Below are 21,848 nucleotides of genomic sequence, written 5' to 3'. Positions count from 1 at the left end.
AGTGAAGTGTTGGGAAAAATTCTACTGAGAAGTAGGTCGTGGTTTTTTTTTTTACCTTTTGAGCCAGGTGTTTTTCACGTAAAAATACTTATGTTCTTTACTTTCTGCATTCACTATTTCAGCAACAGTTAGTTAAGGATCACTTAGAAGAACCGGGTCCTTCTATAATAAGTGCACGCAAAAAATTAGACACCACACAAATCATCCCCCCCCCCCACTCTTGTGTGGTATTAAAGTTAAAATATTAATTGGTACCAGAGCGGACTATCCTTGAAGAGGCTAACACCTTAGGAGAAGATCAAGATGAGTGCACCACTGGAAACTAGGAAGGGCAATTCGCTGCTAGGCCACCACTTTTCAACGGCCAGTACTACTCCTGGTAGAAAAATAGGATGAGAGATCACATTATTGGAGAGGAATATGAGCTATGGGACATTGTCACTGATGGTCCTATGGCTACTATGAAGAAAAATGTTGAAGGAGCAGAGGTGCCAAAGACAAAAGCTGACTGCACTGCTGAGGATCTAAGAAATGGCAGAAGAATGCCAAAGCCAAGTCCAAAACCATGAAGGAAGGGAAAACCATTCAAGAGATGTACACAAGGTTCACTACTTTGACAAATGAACTAAAGTCTCTTGGAAGGATTATTCCTGAAGAAGACAGAGTTGAGAAGATTTTGATAAGGGTTTTGCCTATTACATGGGAGAGCAAAATCACTGTCATTCAGGAATCAAAGAACATTGCCACACTCAAACTAGATGAGTTAATTGGGAATCTTACTGCTTATGGACTTAGGAGGAAAACCATGAAGATGGATGTACCTAAAAAGAAAAGAATCATGGCACTCAGAATCACTGCAGGTTCTGATCTAGAAGATGATGAAATAACTATGATCACAAAGGATTTCAAAAAGTACCTAAGGAGAGTAAATGGTCCTTCAAGAAGTGGAAGTTACAACAAGCCAAAGGTTCCTGAAAAATAAACCAATGAATGATGCTACAAGTGTGGAAAGACTGATCACCACATCAAGAACTGCCCTCAATGGGAAATTGAATGGAAGAAGGAAAGAGGTAAACGAAGGAACAGGAAGAAAGAACATGTTCAACCCAAGAAAAACAAAGGATCAACCAAGGCTATGGTCGCTGCTTGGGGAGAAAGTTCAGATGAAAGCTCAGATGATGAAGATGGGGATGAACAAACACTTATGGCCATTGGAGAATCTGATGAGGAAACTGAGGTAAGTGTAATTCATCTCAAAGACAAGATTAAGTTTTTGTCTAAAGAAAGGTATCTGAGTTACCTCTAGATCTAATTGATGAATTTGAGGATGTAAACAATGAAAAGGAACAATTGTCTAAAGAATATGTGATTTTAAAAGCAAAGTGCAAAAACCTGGAACTTAAGGGTAGTGAAATTGTAAGTGAAAATATTGTCTTGAAGAACCAGGTTCATGCACTTGATTCAAATGTCATAGAACTTAGATCTGAAAATCTAAAACTAAAATTAGGAACAGGTAAGAAGACAACTAATCACACACAACTCACTCTAGAAGAAAATGTAGGTAAATCGAAAGATGAGTTGTATAAGAGGGATGAGCAGGTAAGAGTCCTAAAGGAGGATTTAAGCAAGGTCAAGTATGAGCTAGACAGAACTTGTAAATGGAACGGGTCCTCCGATGCACTTTTGTGGCTGCACGAACACCATATTAACAACAAGAGAAGACTTGGCTATGAGACCCCTGCACCAAAGTGGGATCCCAAAAGCAAGTGCCTCACACTTCTTGAGAACAAAATTTGCACACACTGTTGTAAAACTGGTCACTATAAAAGTTAATGTACTGCAAATGAAAAGGCTAGTCAACAGAATGAAGAATTTGTTCAAGGGGAAAATAGGCTGCCAGGTTAGGCTACAAAGAATCTAATTCACCCTTTTGCCTATATAAGATCCAAACTAGTTTGGGTTCCCAAGACTAGCCTTTGATTTCCTTTTGCAGGTCAAAGTGAAGGGGAACATCCAAATATAGTACATCTATAGTGGCTGCTCAAAGTACATGATAGGAAACAAGAACCGGTTCCTTTCACTTGAGGACCTTAAAAGAGGTAATGTATCATTTGAAAATGGGAATAAAGGTGAGATCATTGGGGTTGGAAAGGTAGGGGAAAAGAGTAAACAACTATATATATATATATATATATATATATATATATATATATATATATATATATATATATATATATTATAGATCTATCCGCACTCTCAGAAAATGAACTCACTTGCTTAAGTGTGTTGGATAATGATCCCCTCTTTTGGCACAAGAGACTTGGACATGCTAGTCTGAGTCAACTCAACATATTAGTCTCCAAGGACCTGGTGATAGGGCTGCCTAACATCAAGTTCAAGGAAGATAAAGTTTGTGAGGCTTGTGCACGGGGAAAGCAGGTAAGATCTTCTTTTAAATGTAAGACAATGGTAAACACCACCAGGACGATGGAACTGGTCCATGTGGATCTTTGTGGTCCAATGAGAACATTAAGCAGATGTGGTAAGAGATATGTTATGATGACTCATCACTTGTTTTAGAAATAAATTCTGTGTTCCAAGGCTCCAAAAACCTCTTTCAATATCACCTCGATTTGCATGTGCAGTCCGGGCGCGTAGCCGGAAAGCCATTATGTGAAAACCGGTGAAAAAGATGATTTTTTGCCTTTAAAATGAATTTAAGTTGACTTTGGTCAATATTTTGGGTAAACGGGCCCGGAACAGTGATTCGACGGTCCCAGAGGGTCCGTAGGAAAATATGGGACTTGGGTGTATGCCCGGAATCGAATTCCGAAGTCCCAAGCCCGAAAAATAAATTTTTTTAAAGAAAATTATTTTTTGGAATATTTATGAGTTTTTGAAAATGAAAAGTGTTTAAAATTTGATGGTATCGGGCCCGTATTTTGGTTCTGGAGCCCGGTACAGGTCTTATACGTGATTTAAGATGAGCCCGTAAAATTTGGTAAGAAACGGACTTGAGATAACGTGAATCAGACCATATTTGAGAAAATTGGAAAATTTGAGGTTCTTAAGTGAGTTCATGATTTTGATGTTAAATTCATAGTTGTTGATGTTATGTTGGAAATTTGGTCACACGAGTAAGTTCATATGATGTGTTTGAGTTAGTATGAATGTTTGGTTTGGAGCCACGAGGGCTCGGGTGAGTTTCAGGTAGGTTCCGGGGTGTTTAGGCTTAGGAAATCACTACTGTTGCATCAGTTCTAGTGTAACCGCACATGCGAGTCAAGCACCGCAGGTGCGAATAGTGGATCGCAGGTGCGGTCCAGCCTCTCGCAGATGCGGACAAGCTCCCACAGAAGCGGTTCCGCAGAAGCGGTCTGTTTTCCGCACATGCGATTTTGCAGGTGCGACCCAAGGACCGCAGGTGCGAAAGTCGGGCAGTGGAGTTTTTTGAAACAAAACTTCAGCGTTTTCTCTTTCAAAATTTCATAAAGATAGAAGGCCTAGGGCGATTTTCTCAAGAGATTTTCTTCCCAATTCATAAGTTAGTGTTTAATAACTGATTTCTTTCAACTCTCTACTGTTTTCATCAACTTTTATCTAAAGTCCTATAGTTTAAATGGTAGAAAATTGGGGATTTGGGTAGAGTAAGGGCTTTTTGAATAATTAAAATTTAGACCTCGTTTTGGGGTCGGATTTCGAAACTAATTACATATTCAGGATCGTGGGTGAATGTGTGATCGGGTTTTGGTCCGAACCTTATGTTTTGACCAAGCGGGCCCGGGGTCGATTTTTGAGTTTTTGGGAAGGATGATAGGAAATCTATAACTAAGCATTGGAATTGAATTGTTTAGCGTTTATTGATGTTATTAAGTCGATTATGTCTAGATACAATTGAATTGGAGCTAAATTCAAAAGGAAAAGCGGTGTTTGAGGCTTGAGTTGGCCGTAGACGTTCGAGGTAAATGTTTGGTCTAACCTTAGCTTGAGGGATTAGGAGTTGTGTCCTATTTGCTATGTGTTACTTGTTGAGTACGACATATAGGCATGGTGATGAGTATCTATATATTGGTATCAAGCATGACCGTGAGTCTTAAATTGAAATTGTTGTGTTCTTAGCAAATACTACAAATGCCTAAGTTGTTGATTCTCTGTGTTGAGCAAGGATTATGATTGTTCTTGTGGAAATTACTTATGATTGAGTATTGGTGCTAGTTGAGGAAGTTAGATGTTGGAACAAGTTTGGTTATAGCTAATTTTTCCCTTGCCGGGAGGTATTTACTTATACTGGCGATTCCCTTGCCGGGATAGTGTTGTTTCTTTATTGATCCCTTTCCGGGACTCTCCTTGTGATTGGTGTTGAACTGTATATGTGGATCAGTTTGCACGCCACAACAATAATATGTTTGGATCGGGTTGCACGCCGCAACAATAAAATGTTTGGATCGGGTTGCACGTTGCAACAATAATATGATTGGATCGGGTTGTACGCCACAACAGTTATTTTATGATTTGGATCGGGTTGCGCGCCGCAACAATAGATAATAAAAGTGCTTATTGGTTATTACGAGTTCCTTATTATTTTGCTATGAATTCTAAATTGTTCTTTATGTTTTCTCTTAATTTACTGTTGGTAAATGATATTCCCTCACAACATGTCCCTCTCCCATCTTTACATGTCTATTTCTGTTTTATTTTCCGCTGTACATTATATAACTGCACAGGTTTATTTGGTAGTCTAGTCCTAGCCTCATCACTACTTTGCCGGGGTTAGGCCAGACACTTACTAGCGTATGGGGTCGGTTGTGCTGATACTACACTCTACACTGTGTGCAGATCCCGGAGCAGCAGCTTTTGGACCATAGCTTTGGGTGGCTGCCTTTGGTCCAGTCAAAGATCCCGAGGTAGTCCTGCAGGCATCCGCAGGCCCCGGCGTTCTCTTCTACTTTTATATTGACAGATTGTACCTTTCTTTTCAGACAATTGTTTGTAGTATTCGTAGACGGTCTATGATATTGTGACACCGATTCCGGGTAGAGATGTACTTGATATTGTCGTACTTGTTTTTGGCTAAGTTATCAGATTACGTCTTCCACATGTATTTAATTATTGTCAATATTTCACTGTTGATCGCATGTTGATTTAAACTGTTAAAAAGGGCTAAATAAAAGAGTTAGTGAATCCATAATACTCGGCTTGCCTAACTTTCACAAGTAGGCGCCATCACGACTCCCGAGGGTGGGAAATCCGGGTTGTGACAAGTTGGTATTAGAGCTCTAGGTTACATAGGTCTCACAATTCACGGACAAGCTTAGTAGAGTTTGAGGGATCGGTACGGAGACGTCTGCATTTATCCCCAGAGGCTACAGAGTTAGGAAAAACTTCACATTTATTCTTTCCTGTAGTGCAGTTTGGTTACTCAATGCCAATTGAATTTCTACTCTGTTCTTTCGCAGATGGCGAGAACTTGCGCTTCCTCATCCACCGATCAACAGCCCGATCCCCCAGTAGCAGCTCTATGAGGGGCAGAGGATGAGGCCGAGGCCGTGCTAGAGGCTGAGGTAGGGGCAGAGCTCAGCCCAGAGCGGCAGCACCAGCGGCAGAGCCTCAGGTTGACTCCAGGATGCTCTGGTCCGTCTAGTGGGCCTTATGGAGAGTGTCACACGGACAGGCTTGCTTCCTGTAGCACTAACCGTCTCTTAGTCTGGAGGAGGAGCCCAGACTCCTGCTACTCGCACTCTAGAGCAGATGGCTCCCCAGTTTCAGACTCCAACAGCTCAGCCAGTTGGAGCAGTTCAGCCGGGTGTGGTAGCTCAGACCGGTGATGGAGCAGCTATGTCTGCCGATGCTTTATAGAGATTGGACATGTTCACTAAGCTCTTCACTACTACTTTCAGCGGTGCATCTTCTAAGGATCCCCAGGATTATCTAGACAGCTGTCATGAGGTTCTCTGGAACATGGGGATAGTGGAGACCAATGGGGTCGACTTTGCTACTTTTTGCCTATCGGGATCCGCCAAGACTTGGTGGAGAGATTATTGTTTGGCTAGACCAGCCGGATCACCAGCTTTGACATGGGAGCAGTTTACTCAATTATTTTTGGAGAAGTTTCTCCCTATCACTCAGCGAGAGATCTATCGGAGGCTATTTGAGCGTCTCCAGTAGGGTTCTATGACCATTACTCAATATGAGAGTAGATTCATCGACTTCCCATCATGCTCTTATCATACTTCCCACCGAGAGAGAGAGGGAGAGGGTGAGGAGGTTCATTGAGGGACTTATTTAGCCGATTCGACTTCAGATGGCTAAGGAAATAGGGAGTGAGATTTCTTTTCAGGAGGCGGCCAATGTGGCCAGGAGAGTTGAGATGTTTCTATAGCAGGGAGGTGACCAAGGGTCTGACAAGAGGCCTCATCATTCAGGAAGATTCAGTGGTGCCTCGTTTGGAGGCAGGGTTTCGTATAGTAGAGGTCATCCTCCTAGGACTTTTTAGTCAGCACTTTAGGTTTCTCACGCCGCTTTATGTGGCCGTGGTTCTCATATGCAGTATTCTGATCAGCATCCCTATAGTGCACCACCAACTCCTATCAGTGCACTGCCACTCTAGAGTTTTCGGGGTGGTCATTCAGGTCGCTAGGGTCAGTCTTAGTTTCCTCAGCCGCCGTATTCAGGTGGATGCTTTGAGTGCGGTAAGTATGGTCATATTAGGAGGGCTTGTCCGAGATTGGTGGGTACTCAGTCGCAGCAGCAGGGTTCCTATGCTATGGTTCAGGCACCAGGTATTCCACCACCCGCTCCGCCAGCTAGAGGTGGGGGTAGAGGTGATGGAGGTGGAAGTGGAGGTCAGGCAGCTAGAGGTGGAGGCCAGCAAGCAGCAGGCCGTCCCAGAGATGTAGTTTAGGGTGGTGGGGCCCAGCACCGATGTTATGCTCTTCCAGCCAGGCCTGAGGCTGAGGCTTCCGATGCAGTTACCACATGTACCGTTCTGATTTATAGTAGAGATGTTTCAGTTCTATTTGATCCATGGTCTACATACTCCTATGTGTCATCTTATTTTGCACCATATCTGGTCATGCCTAGTAATTCTTTGAGTGCTTCTGTATATGTGTCTACACCGGTGGGTGATTCTATTGTGGTAGATTGAGTCCATCATTCATGTATAGTTGTGATTGAGGGTCTTGAGACTCATGTAGATTTGTTACTTCTAGACATAGTTGATTTTGATGTCATATTAGGGATGTACTGGTTATCACCTTACCACGCTATCTTGGACTGTCATGCCAAGACTGTGACATTAGCCTTGTCGGGTCTACCTCATTTAGAGTGGAGAGGGACTCCTGGTCATTCTACCCATAGTTTTATCTCTTATGTGAAGTCTCGACGTATGGCCGAAAAAGGGTGCTTGGCCTATTTGGCATATGTTCGTGATTCTAGCGCCGATGTTCCTTTTATTGATTATGTGCATGTTGTTGTGAGTTCCTTGAAGTATTTCCTTCAGACCTTCCGAGTATGCCACCTGACAGGGATATTGACTTCTGCATTGATTTGGCTCCGGGCACTCAGCCCATTTCTATCCCGCCGTATCGTATGGCCCGCCTAAGTTGAAAGAATTGAAGGAGCAGTTGCAAGACTTGCTTAAGAAAGGCTTCATTAGACCTAGTGTCTCGCCTTGGGGTGCGCCGGTGTTTTTTGTTAAGAAGAAGGATGGATCGATGCAAATGTGTATAGATTACCGGGAGTTGAACAATGTTACAATCAAGAATAAGTATCCATTGCTGAGAATTGATGATTTGTTTGATCAGCTTCAGGATGCCAAGGTATTTTCGAAGATTGACTTGAGATCTAGCTACCATCAGTTGTGGATTAGGGTATCCGATGTCCCTAAGACAGCTTTCCGCACTCGGTACATGCATTATGAGTTCTTGGTGATGTCATTCGGGTTGAAAAATGCCCCAGTAGCTTTTATGGATTTAATGAACCGAGTGTTCAGGCCTTACTTGGATTCGTTCATGATAGTCTTCATTGATGATATTTTGATCTATTCCCGCAGCCGGGAGGAGCACGAGCAACATCTTAGAGTGGTTCTTCAAACTTTGAGGGATAGTCAGTTGTATGCCAAGTTTTTGAAGTGCGAGTTCTAGTTGAGTTTAGTTGCATTCCTGGGTCATGTTGTATCAGTAGAGGGTATTCAAGTTGATCCGAAGAAGATAGAGGCAGTCAAGAACTGGCCAAGACCTGCATCAGCAACAGAGATCCGGAGTTTCTGGCGTTTGGCAGGCTACTATCGTCGGTTTATGGAGGGGTTTTCGTCTATTGCAGCCTCGATGACCAAGTTGACCTAGAAGGGTGCCCTATTCAGGTGGTCATATGAGTGTGAGGCGAGCTTTTAGAAGCTCAAGACAGCTTTAACTACGGCACCTGTGTTGGTTCTGCCCACAGGTTAAGGGCCATATACAGTTTATTGTGATGCATCTTGTATTAGACTTGGTGCAATATTGATGCAGGATGGCAAGGTCATTGCTTGTGCTTCACGGCAGTTGAAAATTCATGAGGAGAACTATTTGGTTCATGATTTGGAGTTAGCAACCATTGTTCACGCGTTGAAGATCTGGAGGCATTATCTGTATGGTGTGGCATGTGAGGTGTTCACGGATCACAAGAGTCTGCAGTACTTATTCAAGCAGAAGGAGCTAAATTTGAGGTAGAGAAGGTGGTTGGAGTTGTTGAAGTACTATGATATCACCATCTTATATCATCCGGGAAAGGCCAATGTGGTGGCTGATGCTTTGAGTAGGAAGTCAGCCAGTATGGGAAGTTTTGCTTATATTCCGGTCGGTGAGAGGCCACTTGCTTTGGATGTTCAGGCTTTGGCCAATCAGTTCGTGAGGTTGGATGTTTCTGATCCCAGCTGTATGTTAGCTTGCACAGTCGCTCGTTCTTCTTTATTGGAGCGTATCTGAGATCGACAGTATGATGATCCCAATTTGTGTGTCCTTAGAGACACGATGCAGCATGGAGGTGCCAAGCCAGTTACCTTAGGAGATGATGGAGTTCTGAGATTACAGGGTCGAGTGTGTGTGCCTAATGTGAATGGACTCCGAGAGTTAATTTTGGAGGAGGCCCATAGTTCCTAGTACTCTATTCATTTGGGAGCCGCTAAGATGTATCAGAATTTTCGGCAGCATTATTGTTGGCGGAGAATGAAGAAAGACATTGTTGCACATGTGGCGCGGTGTTTTAACTATCAACAAGTTAAGTACGAGCATTAAAGGCCCGATGGTTTGTTCTAGAAGATTGAGATTCCTGAGTGGAAGTGAGAGTGTATCACCATGGACTTTGTTGTTGGACTCCCATAAACTAAGAGGAAGTTCGATGCGGTGTGGGTCATTGTTGATAGGCTGACCAAGTCAGCATATTTCATTCCTGTGGTAGTCTCTTATTCTTCCGAGAGGTTACTGAGATCTATATCCGGGAGATTGTTCGCCTTCATGGTGTGCCTGTGTCTATCATTTCGGATCGAGGTACGCAGTTTACCTCACATTTCAGGAGATTAGTTCACAGAGAGTTGGGTACACGGGTTGAGTTGAGCACAATGTTTCATCCTCAGACGGACGGGCAGTCCGAGCGGACCATTCAGATTTTGGAGGATATGCTCCGAGCTTGTGTCATTGACTTTGGAGGCTCGTGGGATTAGTTTTTGCCTTTAGCAAAGTTTGCCTACAACAACAGCTACCAATCAAGTATCCAGATGGCTCCTTATGAGGCTTTGTATGATAGGTAGTGTCGGTCGCCGGTTGGATGGTTTGAGCCGGGAGAGGCTCGGTATTTGGGTACAGACCTAGTTCAGGATGCCTTGGACAAGGTCAGGATTATTCAGGATAGGCTCCGTACAGCTCAGTCCAGGAAAAAGAGTTATGCTGACCGTAAGGTTCGTGATTTGGCTTTCATGGTTGGTGAGCGGGTATTGCTTCAAGTGTCGCCTATGAAGGGCGTGATGAGATTTGGGAAGAAGTGCAAGCTTAGCCCTATGTACATTGGCCCGTTTGAGATCCTTGATCGAGTGGGGGAGGTGGCTTACAGACTTGTGTTGCCGCCAAGATTATCAGCCTTGCATCCAGTATTTCATGTGTCCATGCTTCGGAAGTATCACGGCGATCTATCCCACGTGTTAGATTTCAGCACTGTCCAGTTGGACAAGGACTTGTCTTATGAGGAGGAGCCGATAGCTATTCTAGACTAGCAGGTTCGTCAGTTGAGATCGAAGAGTTTCCCTTCTGTTCGTATTCAATGGAGAGGTCAGCCTGCTGAGGTATCGACTTGGGAGTCTGAGTCCGTCATGCGGAGCCGTTATCCCCATCTTTTCCCCGACTCAGGTACTTCCTTTTTATGTCCGTTCGAGGACGAACAATTGTTTTATAGGTGGAGAATGTGATGATCCAAAAATTTATCACTTGTTTTAGAAATAAATTTTGTATTTCGAGGCTCTAAAACCTCTTTTAGTATCACCTCGATTTGCGTGCGCAATCCAGACGCATAGCCGGAAAGCCATTATGTGAAATCCAGTGAAAAAGATGATTATTTGCCTTTAAAATGAATTTAAGTTGACTTCGATCAACATTTTGGGTAAACGGACCCAGACTCGTGATTTGACAGTCCCGGAGGGTCCGTAGGAAAATATGGGACTTGGGCATATGCCCAGAATCGAATTCCGAGGTCCCAAGCCCGAGAAATAATTTTTTAAAAATTATTTTCTAGAATATTTATGAGTTTTTGGAAATAAAATGTGTTTAAAATTTGATGGTATCGAGCCCGTATTTTAGTTCCAAAGACCGGTATAGGTCTTATACGTGATTTAAGATGAGCTCGTGAAATTTGGTAAGAAACGGACTTGAGATGACATAAATCGGACCGTATTTGAGAAAATTAAAAAATTTGAGGTTCTTAAGTGATTTCATGATTTTGATGCTAAATTCATAGTTGTTGATGTTATGTTGGCGATTTGGTCGCACGAGTAAGTTCATATGATGTTTTTGAGTTAGTATGCATGTTTGGTTTGGAGCCCCGAGGGCTCGAGTGAGTTTTGCGTAGGTTTCGGGGTGTTTAGGCTTAGGAAATCACTATTGTTGCATCAGCTCTGGTGTAACCGCACCTGTGAGTCAAGCACCGTAGGTGTGAGATCGCAGGTGCGAATAGTGGGTTGCAGGTGCGGTCAAGCCTCTCGCAGATGCAGACAAGCTCCCGCAGAAGCGGTTCCGCAGGAGCGAGTCTCCCCTCGCAGATGCGGCCCCAGTGGTCCTAATCATTTCCGTAGAAGCGGTCTGTTTACCGCACGTGTGATTTCGCAAGTGCGGCCCAAGGACCGCAGGTGCGAAAGTCGAGCAGTGGAGTCTTTTAAAACAAATCTTCAGCGTTTTCTCTTTCAAAATTTCATAAAGATAGAAGGCCTAGGGCGATTTTCTCGAGAGATTTTCTTCCCAATTCATCAGTAAGTGTTCAATAACTGATTTTTTCAACTCTCTACTATTTTCATCAACTTTTATCTAAAATCCTAGGGTTTAAATGGTAGAAAATTGGGGATTTGGGTAGAGTTAGGGATTATTGAATAATTGGAATTTAGACCTCATTTTGGGTTGGATGTCTAAACTAATTACATATTCGGGTTCGTGGGTAAATGGGTGATCGAATTTTGGCCCGAACCTCATGTTTTGACCAAGCGGGCCCGGGGTCGATTTTTGACTTTTTGGGAAGGATGATAGGAAATCTATAATTAAGCATTGGAATTGAATTGTTTAGCGTTTATTGATGTTATTAAGTCGATTATGTCTAGATACAATTGAATTGGAGCCAAATTCAAAAGGAAAAGCGGTGTTTCAGGCTTGAGTTGGCCATGGAAGTTTGAGGTAAATGTTTGGTCTAACCTTAGCTTAAGGGATTAGGAGTTGTGTCCTATTTGCTACGTGTTACTTATTGAGTACGACGTATAAGCATGGTGATGAGTATTTATACATTGGTGTCAAGCATGACCGTGAGTCTTAAATTGAAATTGTTGTGTTCTTAGCAAATACTACAAATGCCTAAGTTGTTGATTCTCTGTGTTGAGCAAGGATTATGATTGTTCTCGTGGAAATTACTTATGATTGAGTATTGGTGCTAGTTGAGGAAGTTAGATGTTGGAACAAGTTTGGTTATAGCTGATTTTTCCCTTGCCGGGACGTATTTTCTTATACTGTCGATTCCCTTGCCGGGACTCTCCTTGTGATTGGTGTTGAACTGTATATGTGGATTGGTTTGCACGCTACAACAATAATATGTGTGGATCGGGTTGCACGCTGCAACAATTATATGTTTGGATCGGGTTGCATGCTGCAACAATAATGTGATTGGATCGGGTTGCACGCCGCAACAGTGCTTTTATGATTTGGATCGGGTTACGCGCCGCAACAATAGATAATAAAAGTGCTTATTGGTTGGTTACGAGTTCCTTATTATTTTTCTATGAATTCTAAATTGTTCTTTATGTTTTCTCTTAATTTACTGTTGGTAAATGATATTCCCCCGCAGCATGTCCCCCTCCCATCTTTACATGTCTATTTTTGTTTTATTTTCCGATGTACATTATATAACTGCACAGGTTTATTTCGTAGTCTGGTCCTAGCCTCGTCACTACTTCGCCGGGGTTAGGCCAGGCACTTGCCAGCACATGGGGTCGGTTGTGCTGATACTACACTCTGCACTGTGTGCAGATTCCAGAGCGGCAGCTTTTAGACCATAGCTTTGGGTGGTTGCCTTCAGTCTAGTCAGAGATCCCAAGGTAGTCCTGCAGGGGTCCGCAAGCCCCGACGTTCTCTTCTACCTTTATATTCTGTTTTCATTACTTCAGAGACAGATTGAACTTTTCTTTTCAGACAATTGTTTGTAGTATTCGTAGACATTTCGTGATATTGTGACACCGGTTTCGGGTAGAGATGTACTTGATATTGTCGTACTTGTTTTTGGCTAAGTTATCAGATTACGTCTTCCGCATGTATTTAATTAATGTCAATATTTCACTACTGATCGCATGTTGATTTAAATTGTTAAAAAGGGCTAAATAAAAGAGTTGGTGAATCCATAATACTCGGCTTGCCTAGCTTTCACGAGTAGGCGTCATCACGACTCCCAAAGATGGGAAATCCGGGTCGTGACATATGTGATGGTGCTTGTTGATGATTATTCTAGGTTTACTTGGATGTTGTTTTTAACATCTAAAGATAAAGCATTTGACATGTTTACTTTTTTTGTTAGAAAAACTAGGTAATCAGCTTGCATCAATTAGATCTGATCATGGCACTGAATTTGAGAATGCTAAATTTGCTGAATTTTGTGATGAGCATGGCATAGATCATAATTTCTCTGCTCCTAGGACTCCACAACAAAATAGAGTAGTTGAAAGAAAGAATAGGACACTTGAAGATATGGCTAGGACTATGCTTCTTTCTAGTAAACTGCCTCATAGCTTCTGGGCAGAAGCTGTGAACACTGCATGCTACATCATAAATAGGTGCATGACTAGACCTCTTGTAGAGAAGACTCCTTATGAGTTACTTAAAGGGAGAAAACCAAATATATCCCATCTTAGGACATTTGGATGCAAGTGCTTTGTGCATAATAATGGAAAGGACTCCCTAAATAAGTTTGATCCCAGAAGTGATGAGGAAGTATTTTTGGGATATTCTTCATATAGTAAAGCTTATAAGGTCTATAACAAAAGATATATGTGTGTAGAAGAAAGTGTTCATGTAGTTTTTGATGAAACTAACATTCTTTCTGAGAGACAGGAATATGATGATGAAGGAATTAGGATGGTTAGAGACTCAAATGAAACCACAGCCCAGACTGAAGCTGCACTAGAGGAAGGAACAGGTTCTTCTACCCAGGGCAACGTGACAGGGGGAACTGAACAAAGAGGAACTGATCCTCAAACCTCGAGGGAACCTGTCCATGAACTTATTCCTCAGCAACAAAACTTTGAAGAAACATCTAGGGGAAGCCAGCTGGTTGTGAAATCTTACAATACCAAAGTTCTCATCCGATTGAGAACATAATAACTGATCCGACCTCTGGAATCAAAATCAGATCTTCATTGAAAAATCTTTGTGATTTTGATGTTTTCTTATCTCTTATTGAACCTAAAAATGTTGTTGAGGCTTTGCAGGGTGTAGACTGGGTGAATGTAATGCAAGATGAACTCAACCAATTTGAGAGAAGTCAAGTTTTGCATCTGGTACCAAGATCCAGGGACAGATCAATAAGTGGCACAAAATGGGTTTTCAGAAACAAACTTGAATGAAGATGGAACAGTTGCAAGGAATAAAGCAAGATTGGTGGTTCAAAGATATAGTCAAGAGAAGGGCATAGATTATGATAAGACCTTTGCTCATGTTGCAAGATTGGAAGCAATTAGACTCCTCATAGCCTTTGCTGCTTAAATGGAATTCACTATCCGTCACATGAATGTCAAGAGTGTCTTACTCAATGGCTATTTAAAAGAAGAAGTGTTTGTCAAGCAACCTCCGAGCTTTGAAAGCAAGGAATGTCCTGATCATGTGTACGAGCTTGATAAGGCATTTTATGGGCTCAAGCAGGCTCCAAGAGCATGGTATGAAAGATTATCAAATTTTTTGCTTGAGCATGGCTACAAGAGAGGTAAAATTGACAACACTCTATTCTTGAAGGAAAAAGGTAAAGATCTCTTGGTAGTTCAGATATACGTTGATGATATAATCTTTGGAACAACTACTGATAAGCTAAGTAAAGAATTTGCTAAACTAATGTGGAGTGAATTTGAAATGGGTGTGATGGGTGAGCGTAATTTCTTTTTAGGCTTACAAATTAAACAAAATTCAAATGGAACTATGATCCATCAGTAGAAGCATGTAAAAGAGTTGCTTAAAAGGTTTAAAATGGAAGATTCCTAAAAATTTGACACTCCTATTGCAATAGCCAGAAAATTGGATATAGATGAATATGGTTCATCTGTTGATCAGAAGTTGTATAGGGGAATGATTGACTCTTTGTTATACATTATTGCTAGCAGACCTGACACTGTCTTCAATGTAAGCCTTTGTGCTAGGTTTCAGGCAAATCCAAAAGAGTCTCACTTGACTGCTGTCAAGAGGATCTTGAGATACCTAAAAGGCACCACTGACCTTTGTCTATGGTATCCAAAAGGTAGTAATTTCAACCTAGTGGGATATTTTGATGCTGATTATGCAGGTTTTCTGGTGGATAAAAAGAGCACCTCAGGTATGGCACACTTTCTTGGCTCATGTCTTGTGTCTTGGGCCAACAAAAAGCAAAATTCTGTGGCCTTATCTACTGTTGAAACTAAGTATGTTGTTGCTGCTTCATGTTGTGCTTAATTGTTGTGGATCAAATAACAATTAATGGACTTTGGAATTAATGTTGGTTGTATTCTCATCTTTTATGATAATACTAGTGTAATTAGTATGACCAAGAACTCGGTTCATCATAAGAGAAATAAGCACATAGATGTTAGGCATCACTTTTTGAGGGACAACTATGAAAAGGGATTGATCATTATGGAATTTTGTGCTACTGACAAGCAAATAGCTTACATCTTCACAAAAGATCTAAGTATATATCACTTTGAAAAGAACATGTTAGAATTAAGGATGATTAAGATCACCTAGAAAGACCAATTCAAAATTTCAATCGAAAAAAAATGGTTAGAAAATCTGTAAATTTTGTATATAATTAGATGAGATTTTGCTCAATCTCATACTTTCAATAGTATACTCTTGTGCCATGTGCTAAAATGACTTATTAATCACTAATTATATTTTCTCTATTTTCTTGGAAAATTTAGACTCACACAAGAGAATTCTCAATGAAGAACCTGGTTCATCAAGATTACTCAGTATGTTTTCTACACTCTGCATAATTTGAAATAATTATATTTGGATCATAATTAAAATCAGAGTCCCATCTAATCCTAAATCCTTTTTGAACTTATCCGTTACAAATGAACCAGTTCTGTTCAAAAGAGTCCTAACCGCATTAAGTGCATAGATTCTAAGGATAGTCTTGAATGTCTTTTCAAATTGACTTGCAGTTTGATTAGACTTATGCAAAAACTGTTGTTACTCAAGCAAACTCCTCCACTTTATATTGATTAGGAGTTATCTGTTTCTTCACTTCTAAACTTTCAAGCCGTCCAATTTCTCTTAAATCTCTCTCTTCTTCTACCCTCACACAAACTCTTTTCTAAAGCTTCCAAACCCAGAAATGGCAAAATCTTCTGTAAATCTTTCATTCCCACCAAAGGAAACCACACCCACACTCACCCCTTCAACCACACCAACTTCCAAGAAAAAAGTAAAGATGATGGCTCGCAAAATTGTCATTGGTGAAGAGCAGATTGATAACTAGGGATTCTAGCCTATTTTATGCTCCTTTTTGCTTAGGTTTTGGATTATTAGTGTGTACAAGTATTCCCGAAAACTAACTTATTGTGCTTGTTTGCAGTGTATGGTCAAAAAGAGACAAGGAAGTCATAACCAGCTCAAAAAGGAGTGAAACATGCACAAGTTCAAAAGCTGAGTCAAAAGAGCGCTGACAACGAAGAAACAAACGCGGACATGGAGGGTCCACCGCTAAGGCGGTCTTGATTTCGCTCTCAGCAGTGGCAAGGTTTAGAGAGTTGTAATTTAGGCTTAACAAGTTACCGCTGCCCGCTATGAAAATGTGCGGCAGCGGTGGCTTTGGCACGGTCGCGATCAAATTATCGCCCTCAGCGGAAGTGAGAATCAGAGAACTAAAAGTGGAGCTCAAAATTGAAGACTGCGGTCCGAGGTGGATTTTGCGCGGCCGCGGTTGTCATAGCGCTGCAGCGGTCCATTTTTCACTGACAGTGGAACCTCCATAGGGTCATTTTTGTTCGAAAAATTTAGCAGTGTATAAATAGTTCTTTTTCAGATTTTTAGGTCATCTGTTGTTTTGTAGAGCACGTGAACCGCCTCTTTTTACCTTTTTGAGTAATTTTAGAACATCTTTAGCAATTAATCTTAGATTTTAATCTTGTAATTACTTTTTATGGATTATATTTCATCTCCATCTTTGATTTCTTCTTTGATTATGAGTAGCTAAACCCATTAGCTAGGGTTATGGCTCAACCCTAGTGTGGGTATTTAATGGGACTTCAATTTTAGGGCTTAAATGTTTATGGGTGAATAATATTTGGCTTGATTTATGTTTTAAATGTTGAATTGGTGGTTGCAAATGCAGATTTGTGCCTTTTTGACTTAGGGTATTCTTGAGAAAGAGAGACTAAGTCTAGGAATTTTAGGCCAACAAGGAATTGGGTGCATTCAAGAGATTGATAGCCCCAATTAAAGGGTTAAACCTAGAGATATTAATACCCGACTTGAGCCAATTTTGCTTTCATTGTATAGACACCCAATTGGGCTTGAGAAAGCCAATTAGGGAAAAGTCACTCAAACTACCGAGAGGTATAGAGTGAGTAACTATGCGCAATGGCTATATCATGATTTTAATTATAATGATTTTGCCCTAAGTTTTAGATCTCGTTAGATACTCACCTAGGTGCAAGTCACTTCTCTAGTGCCTTTTTACAAATTAAGAAAACCCTTACAAAAATATCATACTTAGCTTATTATCCTGCTTTATTAGTATTAAAGTAGAATAGTAAACAAATAAAGAATGATTGGAAGTGCAATTAAGAATATCGCACACTGCTAGATTAGATAGAAACCCAACTCTAAACCAACATTAGCTCTCTGTGGATTCGATCCCGACCTTTCGGGTAAAAGCTGTATCGACCGCTCTTGCCACTCTATAGTGGTAAAGGGTTGGCTCCGATCACAGATCAAGAAAATAAACGAACAATTGAAAGCGGGTAGGGAAGAAGAACCCCATAAATCTGATGAATCGTTTAAATCTGCTATTGAGGGGGAAGAAATTGTTTCTTATGAGAGTGAACAGGTAACCTATGGCCCTAACATTACTCCTGAGATAATCTCTGAGGTTGCTACGAATTTGGAGCAAAGGCTTGTGCTGGTAGGACCTATATCAAGTGTTGAAACTACTAAGTTTGGAAGGGTTGGTGGTAAAAATGAAAAAGAAAAAGAAAAGGAGAGTGAGGATGCTCGGAGTGCTGTGAGAGGAAAGGGTAAAAGAGTGGTTGATTCTTCACCCACTCCTGTTAGCCTAACCAAAGAAACAGGTACAATGGTTGTTTGGGAAGAGGAATCGGCTGGAATAGAGGGGAGTGTAAGGAAAAAAGGGGAAAGTGGGTTTGGCGAAGCTGCTGAAGGGATAGTTCAACTTGGGAAAAATGTAGATAAACATGTTCCATTTGAATAGGAAACCCTCGCAGACCTATTGAAAAGAGTGATTGAAAGTTATAATCCAAAGAAGAAAGGAAGTTCAAAGGCTAAACCTCTGGCACTGCTAGGGCAAATAAGAAAAGGGAAAGATGCCCCTTCAGCTATTGTTGAAATTCCTCCCATAAGAGGAAGAGACACAAGAAGCCAGAAGAAGCAAAATAAGGCAGAACTGGAGAAAGCCTTAGAAGAAAAGCGGCTGATAAGGGAAATAATAAGATGTGTGAGCCTGTTGAGGCTGTTGACATTGAGGAGATGGACCTGGTCTTTGAGATGAAGATGAGATAGAACAAGTGGAGGTTCTGACTCCTAAATCCAAGAAAGCAAAGACTTCCTCTAAGAAGTCTGTTTCAAAGTCAAAGTCTACTGAACCATCCACTTTAGCAAAAAGAACCAGGTCTACTGTGAAATCAAGAAAAGTGAAAATTGTAGAGAAAGAAGAATGGAGTGGAAAGGAAGAAGAAGATGATTCTGATGCTGAGAAAAAAAGATGGTCAAATTTGGGAAGAGGACTGTCTTGAAAGGAAGACTCCTCAGGGACTTGGAGGAGGAAGGAATGGTGCTGCTTTTGGAAAAGCTAGAATTGCAAGGCTGAAAATACATGGTCCTTCTAATGGATGGCAAGCTGGCCAGAAATGAAATTGTAGAGTTTATGGCCAATTGTGAGATAAAGGATGGAAGGGTCACTAGTTTGGTGAAAGGAATGAAAGTCACTTTTGATGCAAAGGAGCTGGGAGAGATCTTGGGTGGACCTGCTAAGGGGTACAGTGACTATACGAAGTTCAAATGGCCAAGCTTAGAAAATCTTCCTACTGCCCTTGCCATTACTAGAAATTTCAATGACAATGAAGAGGAACTTGAGCCCAAGGCTGTCTACAAGAATGAGATGAAGCCACCTTACAAAGTGCTATTTGAATTTGTAAACAAAAGTGTGCTGCCAAGGCAGGAAAGGAGGCATATGGCCACATTCATGGACCTGGTCCTTGTGGAATGTTTGGACAGTTGGAGGAATATCAATTAGCCTAGATTTATAATCCAGTTTTTCGATAGGGTTCTAAATGGAACCAAGACTCATGCCATACCTTATGGATTTATTCTCACTGTTGTACTTACACACTTCAAGGTACCCATCAAGAAATGGGAGGTTGGTACAAGTAAGGATCATTTTAGGGCAAACACTCTAACTGCTTGTGACTATAAAGTCCAGGCCACTCCTAAAAACCCTGGTTCATCCAAGAACGTACCAGTGAATAGCAAAGTACGAGCTTTAGTGCAAGAAAGTAGGGTTAAGGATGTTGAAATTGATAGACTGAAGAAGAGGTTGGCAGAGGTGGAGATTGGGAGAGATGCTCTCAAAGCTGAGCTGGCAAAAGAAAAAGAGAAGAATGATGGCATTCTTCATGATATGCTGAAACTGCTCCAAGCCAAAACCCAAGAACCTAGTCCTTCCCAGCCTTAAGCCTTCTAGCCTAGTATGCATCAACCATTGATCCAGTTCGGGATTTTGTTTTGCTTTTGCTCATGTTTCCAATGTTTTTTATTTCTTCTTATGCTTTCTAGTAGGATCTTATCAATTATCAATGAAATTTAGTGTCTTTTGCTCTAACTTTTTGTTTACTTTTCTTTGATGGTTAATATCCTTAGCTTGATATATGATGATTAATCCATGATTGCATTTGAAGTAGTCCCAGTGGCCATGAGTAATTTTTAAAATCTGGTTATCTTACTTATTTATGTAACTTTTCGATGATGCCAAAAAGGTAAAAAATGTTGTGCTTTGAATAGTGATGTTTACAACCCAATGAACCTGATCCTTGATGATAAGTGATAATAACGTAAATTGTTCTAACATTGGGTTGATGTTGAGCTGAGTTGAAACAGGGCCTAAGCTTTTGAAAAACACAGAGTTTATCATTATCAAAAATGGGGAATTTGTTAGCCCAAGTGAAGGTTGTTTTGAAGATTGACAAAAAAGCTCAGGCATGAACCAGGTCCATCCCTTGTGTACGTAGACACGGGTAGATTCGAGCATATGGGATGCACTTGAAGGAGATAAGCTTAACTTGGTATATTAGATATCTCCTGATCGAAAAGGTTGCATAATTGATAAGGAGAAGGACTCCTTACTCAAAGAGAACACTATCCAAGATAAGTGTCGCGACCCAAAATCCACCAGTCGTGATGGCACCTAACCCAACCCGCTAGGTAAGCTAATTAACAATTATCAAGTTTCATTTAACTTAATAAAATATTTAAACAAGAGAATTATCTAAATCTTATACATTTCCCAAGGACTAGTAATACAAATCATGAGCTTCTACGAATGGAGTTTACAAAGCAACAATGGAACAATTACACAGTCTATTTGAAAAGTACATAAATAGAATTTTATATTCTAAGGCTACCGTGAACAAGAGGCAGCTACAGCAGGATCGTGAGTACGCCTTCAAATCTAACAACCATCGAACATAGCAACATCAACATCCGGGATCTGCACGCACTATGTAGGAAGTGCAGTATGAATACAACCAACTCTTTGTACTCAAAAAGTAACAAACCTAACCTCAGGTTAACAGCAGTGACGAGCTAACAAAGGATCGGGTCCAAAGCCAATATTTCCACAAGAGGTCATAACAACATAAATGCAAGTATAAAAGAGATATCTCAAAAATAAAAAAACTCAACTCATTCATAGTTCCAGAAAATGGTCATGCTTTTCAAATATCTCAGTGAAAGAAAATCCCAGATCTCTTATTGAAAATGCCAAAAGTACGAGTAAGTTTGAAAATTGTAATTTTCCAAATATTCTTTCCACAATAAGTAAAATGTTTCATTTTCTTTCCAAATAACAAGTATAAAGTGCCTCTCCATACCCACATATCAATGTATATAATAAGTCATGAATGACGTGATACTATATAGCATGGGGAAGAATGCATCTCTATATATGTATGTCATGTATGCATGTGAATGCCATGTATCTCAGAGATGAAACATGTACTCACACTCTCAGAGTACTCAATCTCATTACCTAGCATCCTCTCTTACTAAGCTCAATACTCAGCATACTAAATCACTCAATGTTGTATAATAACTGCTGCGTGTAGCCCGATCCATATATATAGTCAACTACGCTCACTAGGGGTGTACATACTCCGAAGGTGCTCCTACAGCCCAAACGCTATATCGCTGCGGTGTGCAGCCCGACCCAATATCGTTGTGGCGTACAATCCGATCCATATATCGTTGCGACGTACAGTCCGATGCATATATCGCTGCAGCGTGCAGCCCGATCCATATATATATTTATATCCTCGCAATCAGGCCCTCGGCCTCACTTAGCCATCACCTCTCCAGTCTCGCTCACGTGCTCAAAATATTATGAAACTTGCCCGACAACAATGATATGATGCATCAACAACAACAACTGAGACTGATATATGA

General features: G+C 41.0%; 2 protein-coding genes across 2 annotated transcripts; both read left to right on the top strand.

Moving 5' to 3' along the window:
• Window positions 1-565: 565 nt before the first annotated feature.
• On the top strand, window positions 566-2,546 carry LOC138883669 (uncharacterized). Its single transcript, XM_070164369.1, has 4 exons — window positions 566-967; window positions 1,013-1,237; window positions 1,288-1,599; window positions 2,484-2,546. The coding sequence occupies exons 1-4, from the start codon at window positions 566-568 to the stop codon at window positions 2,544-2,546; spliced, it is 1,002 nt and encodes a 333-aa protein (XP_070020470.1).
• A 13,741-nt stretch (window positions 2,547-16,287) lies between these two features.
• LOC138883668 (uncharacterized) lies at window positions 16,288-18,925 on the top strand. The gene is made up of 4 exons (XM_070164368.1): window positions 16,288-16,377; window positions 17,887-18,291; window positions 18,385-18,625; window positions 18,684-18,925. The coding sequence occupies exons 1-4, from the start codon at window positions 16,288-16,290 to the stop codon at window positions 18,923-18,925; spliced, it is 978 nt and encodes a 325-aa protein (XP_070020469.1).
• The last annotated feature ends 2,923 nt before the right edge of the window (window positions 18,926-21,848 follow it).

The sequence above is a fragment of the Nicotiana sylvestris genome, chromosome 12, assembly GCF_000393655.2.
Source record: "Nicotiana sylvestris chromosome 12, ASM39365v2, whole genome shotgun sequence".
In the NCBI taxonomy this organism is placed as follows: Eukaryota; Viridiplantae; Streptophyta; class Magnoliopsida; order Solanales; family Solanaceae; genus Nicotiana; species Nicotiana sylvestris.
This window is presented reverse-complemented; position numbering and strand designations above follow the sequence as displayed.

Coding starts and splice junctions, on each gene's coding strand:
- LOC138883668 (XM_070164368.1), top strand. CDS start 16,288: ATGGCAAAATCTTCTGTAAATCTTTCATTCCCACCAAAGGAAACCACA. Junction 18,292..18,384: donor CGGCTGGAATAGAGGGGAGT/GTAAGGAAAAAA, acceptor CCATTTGAATAG/GAAACCCTCGCAGACCTATT. Junction 18,626..18,683: donor GATAAGGGAAATAATAAGAT/GTGTGAGCCTGT, acceptor TTTGAGATGAAG/ATGAGATAGAACAAGTGGAG.
- LOC138883669 (XM_070164369.1), top strand. CDS start 566: ATGAAGGAAGGGAAAACCATTCAAGAGATGTACACAAGGTTCACTACT. Junction 968..1,012: donor GAAGTTACAACAAGCCAAAG/GTTCCTGAAAAA, acceptor AAGTGTGGAAAG/ACTGATCACCACATCAAGAA. Junction 1,600..2,483: donor TGTATAAGAGGGATGAGCAG/GTAAGAGTCCTA, acceptor AAACACCACCAG/GACGATGGAACTGGTCCATG.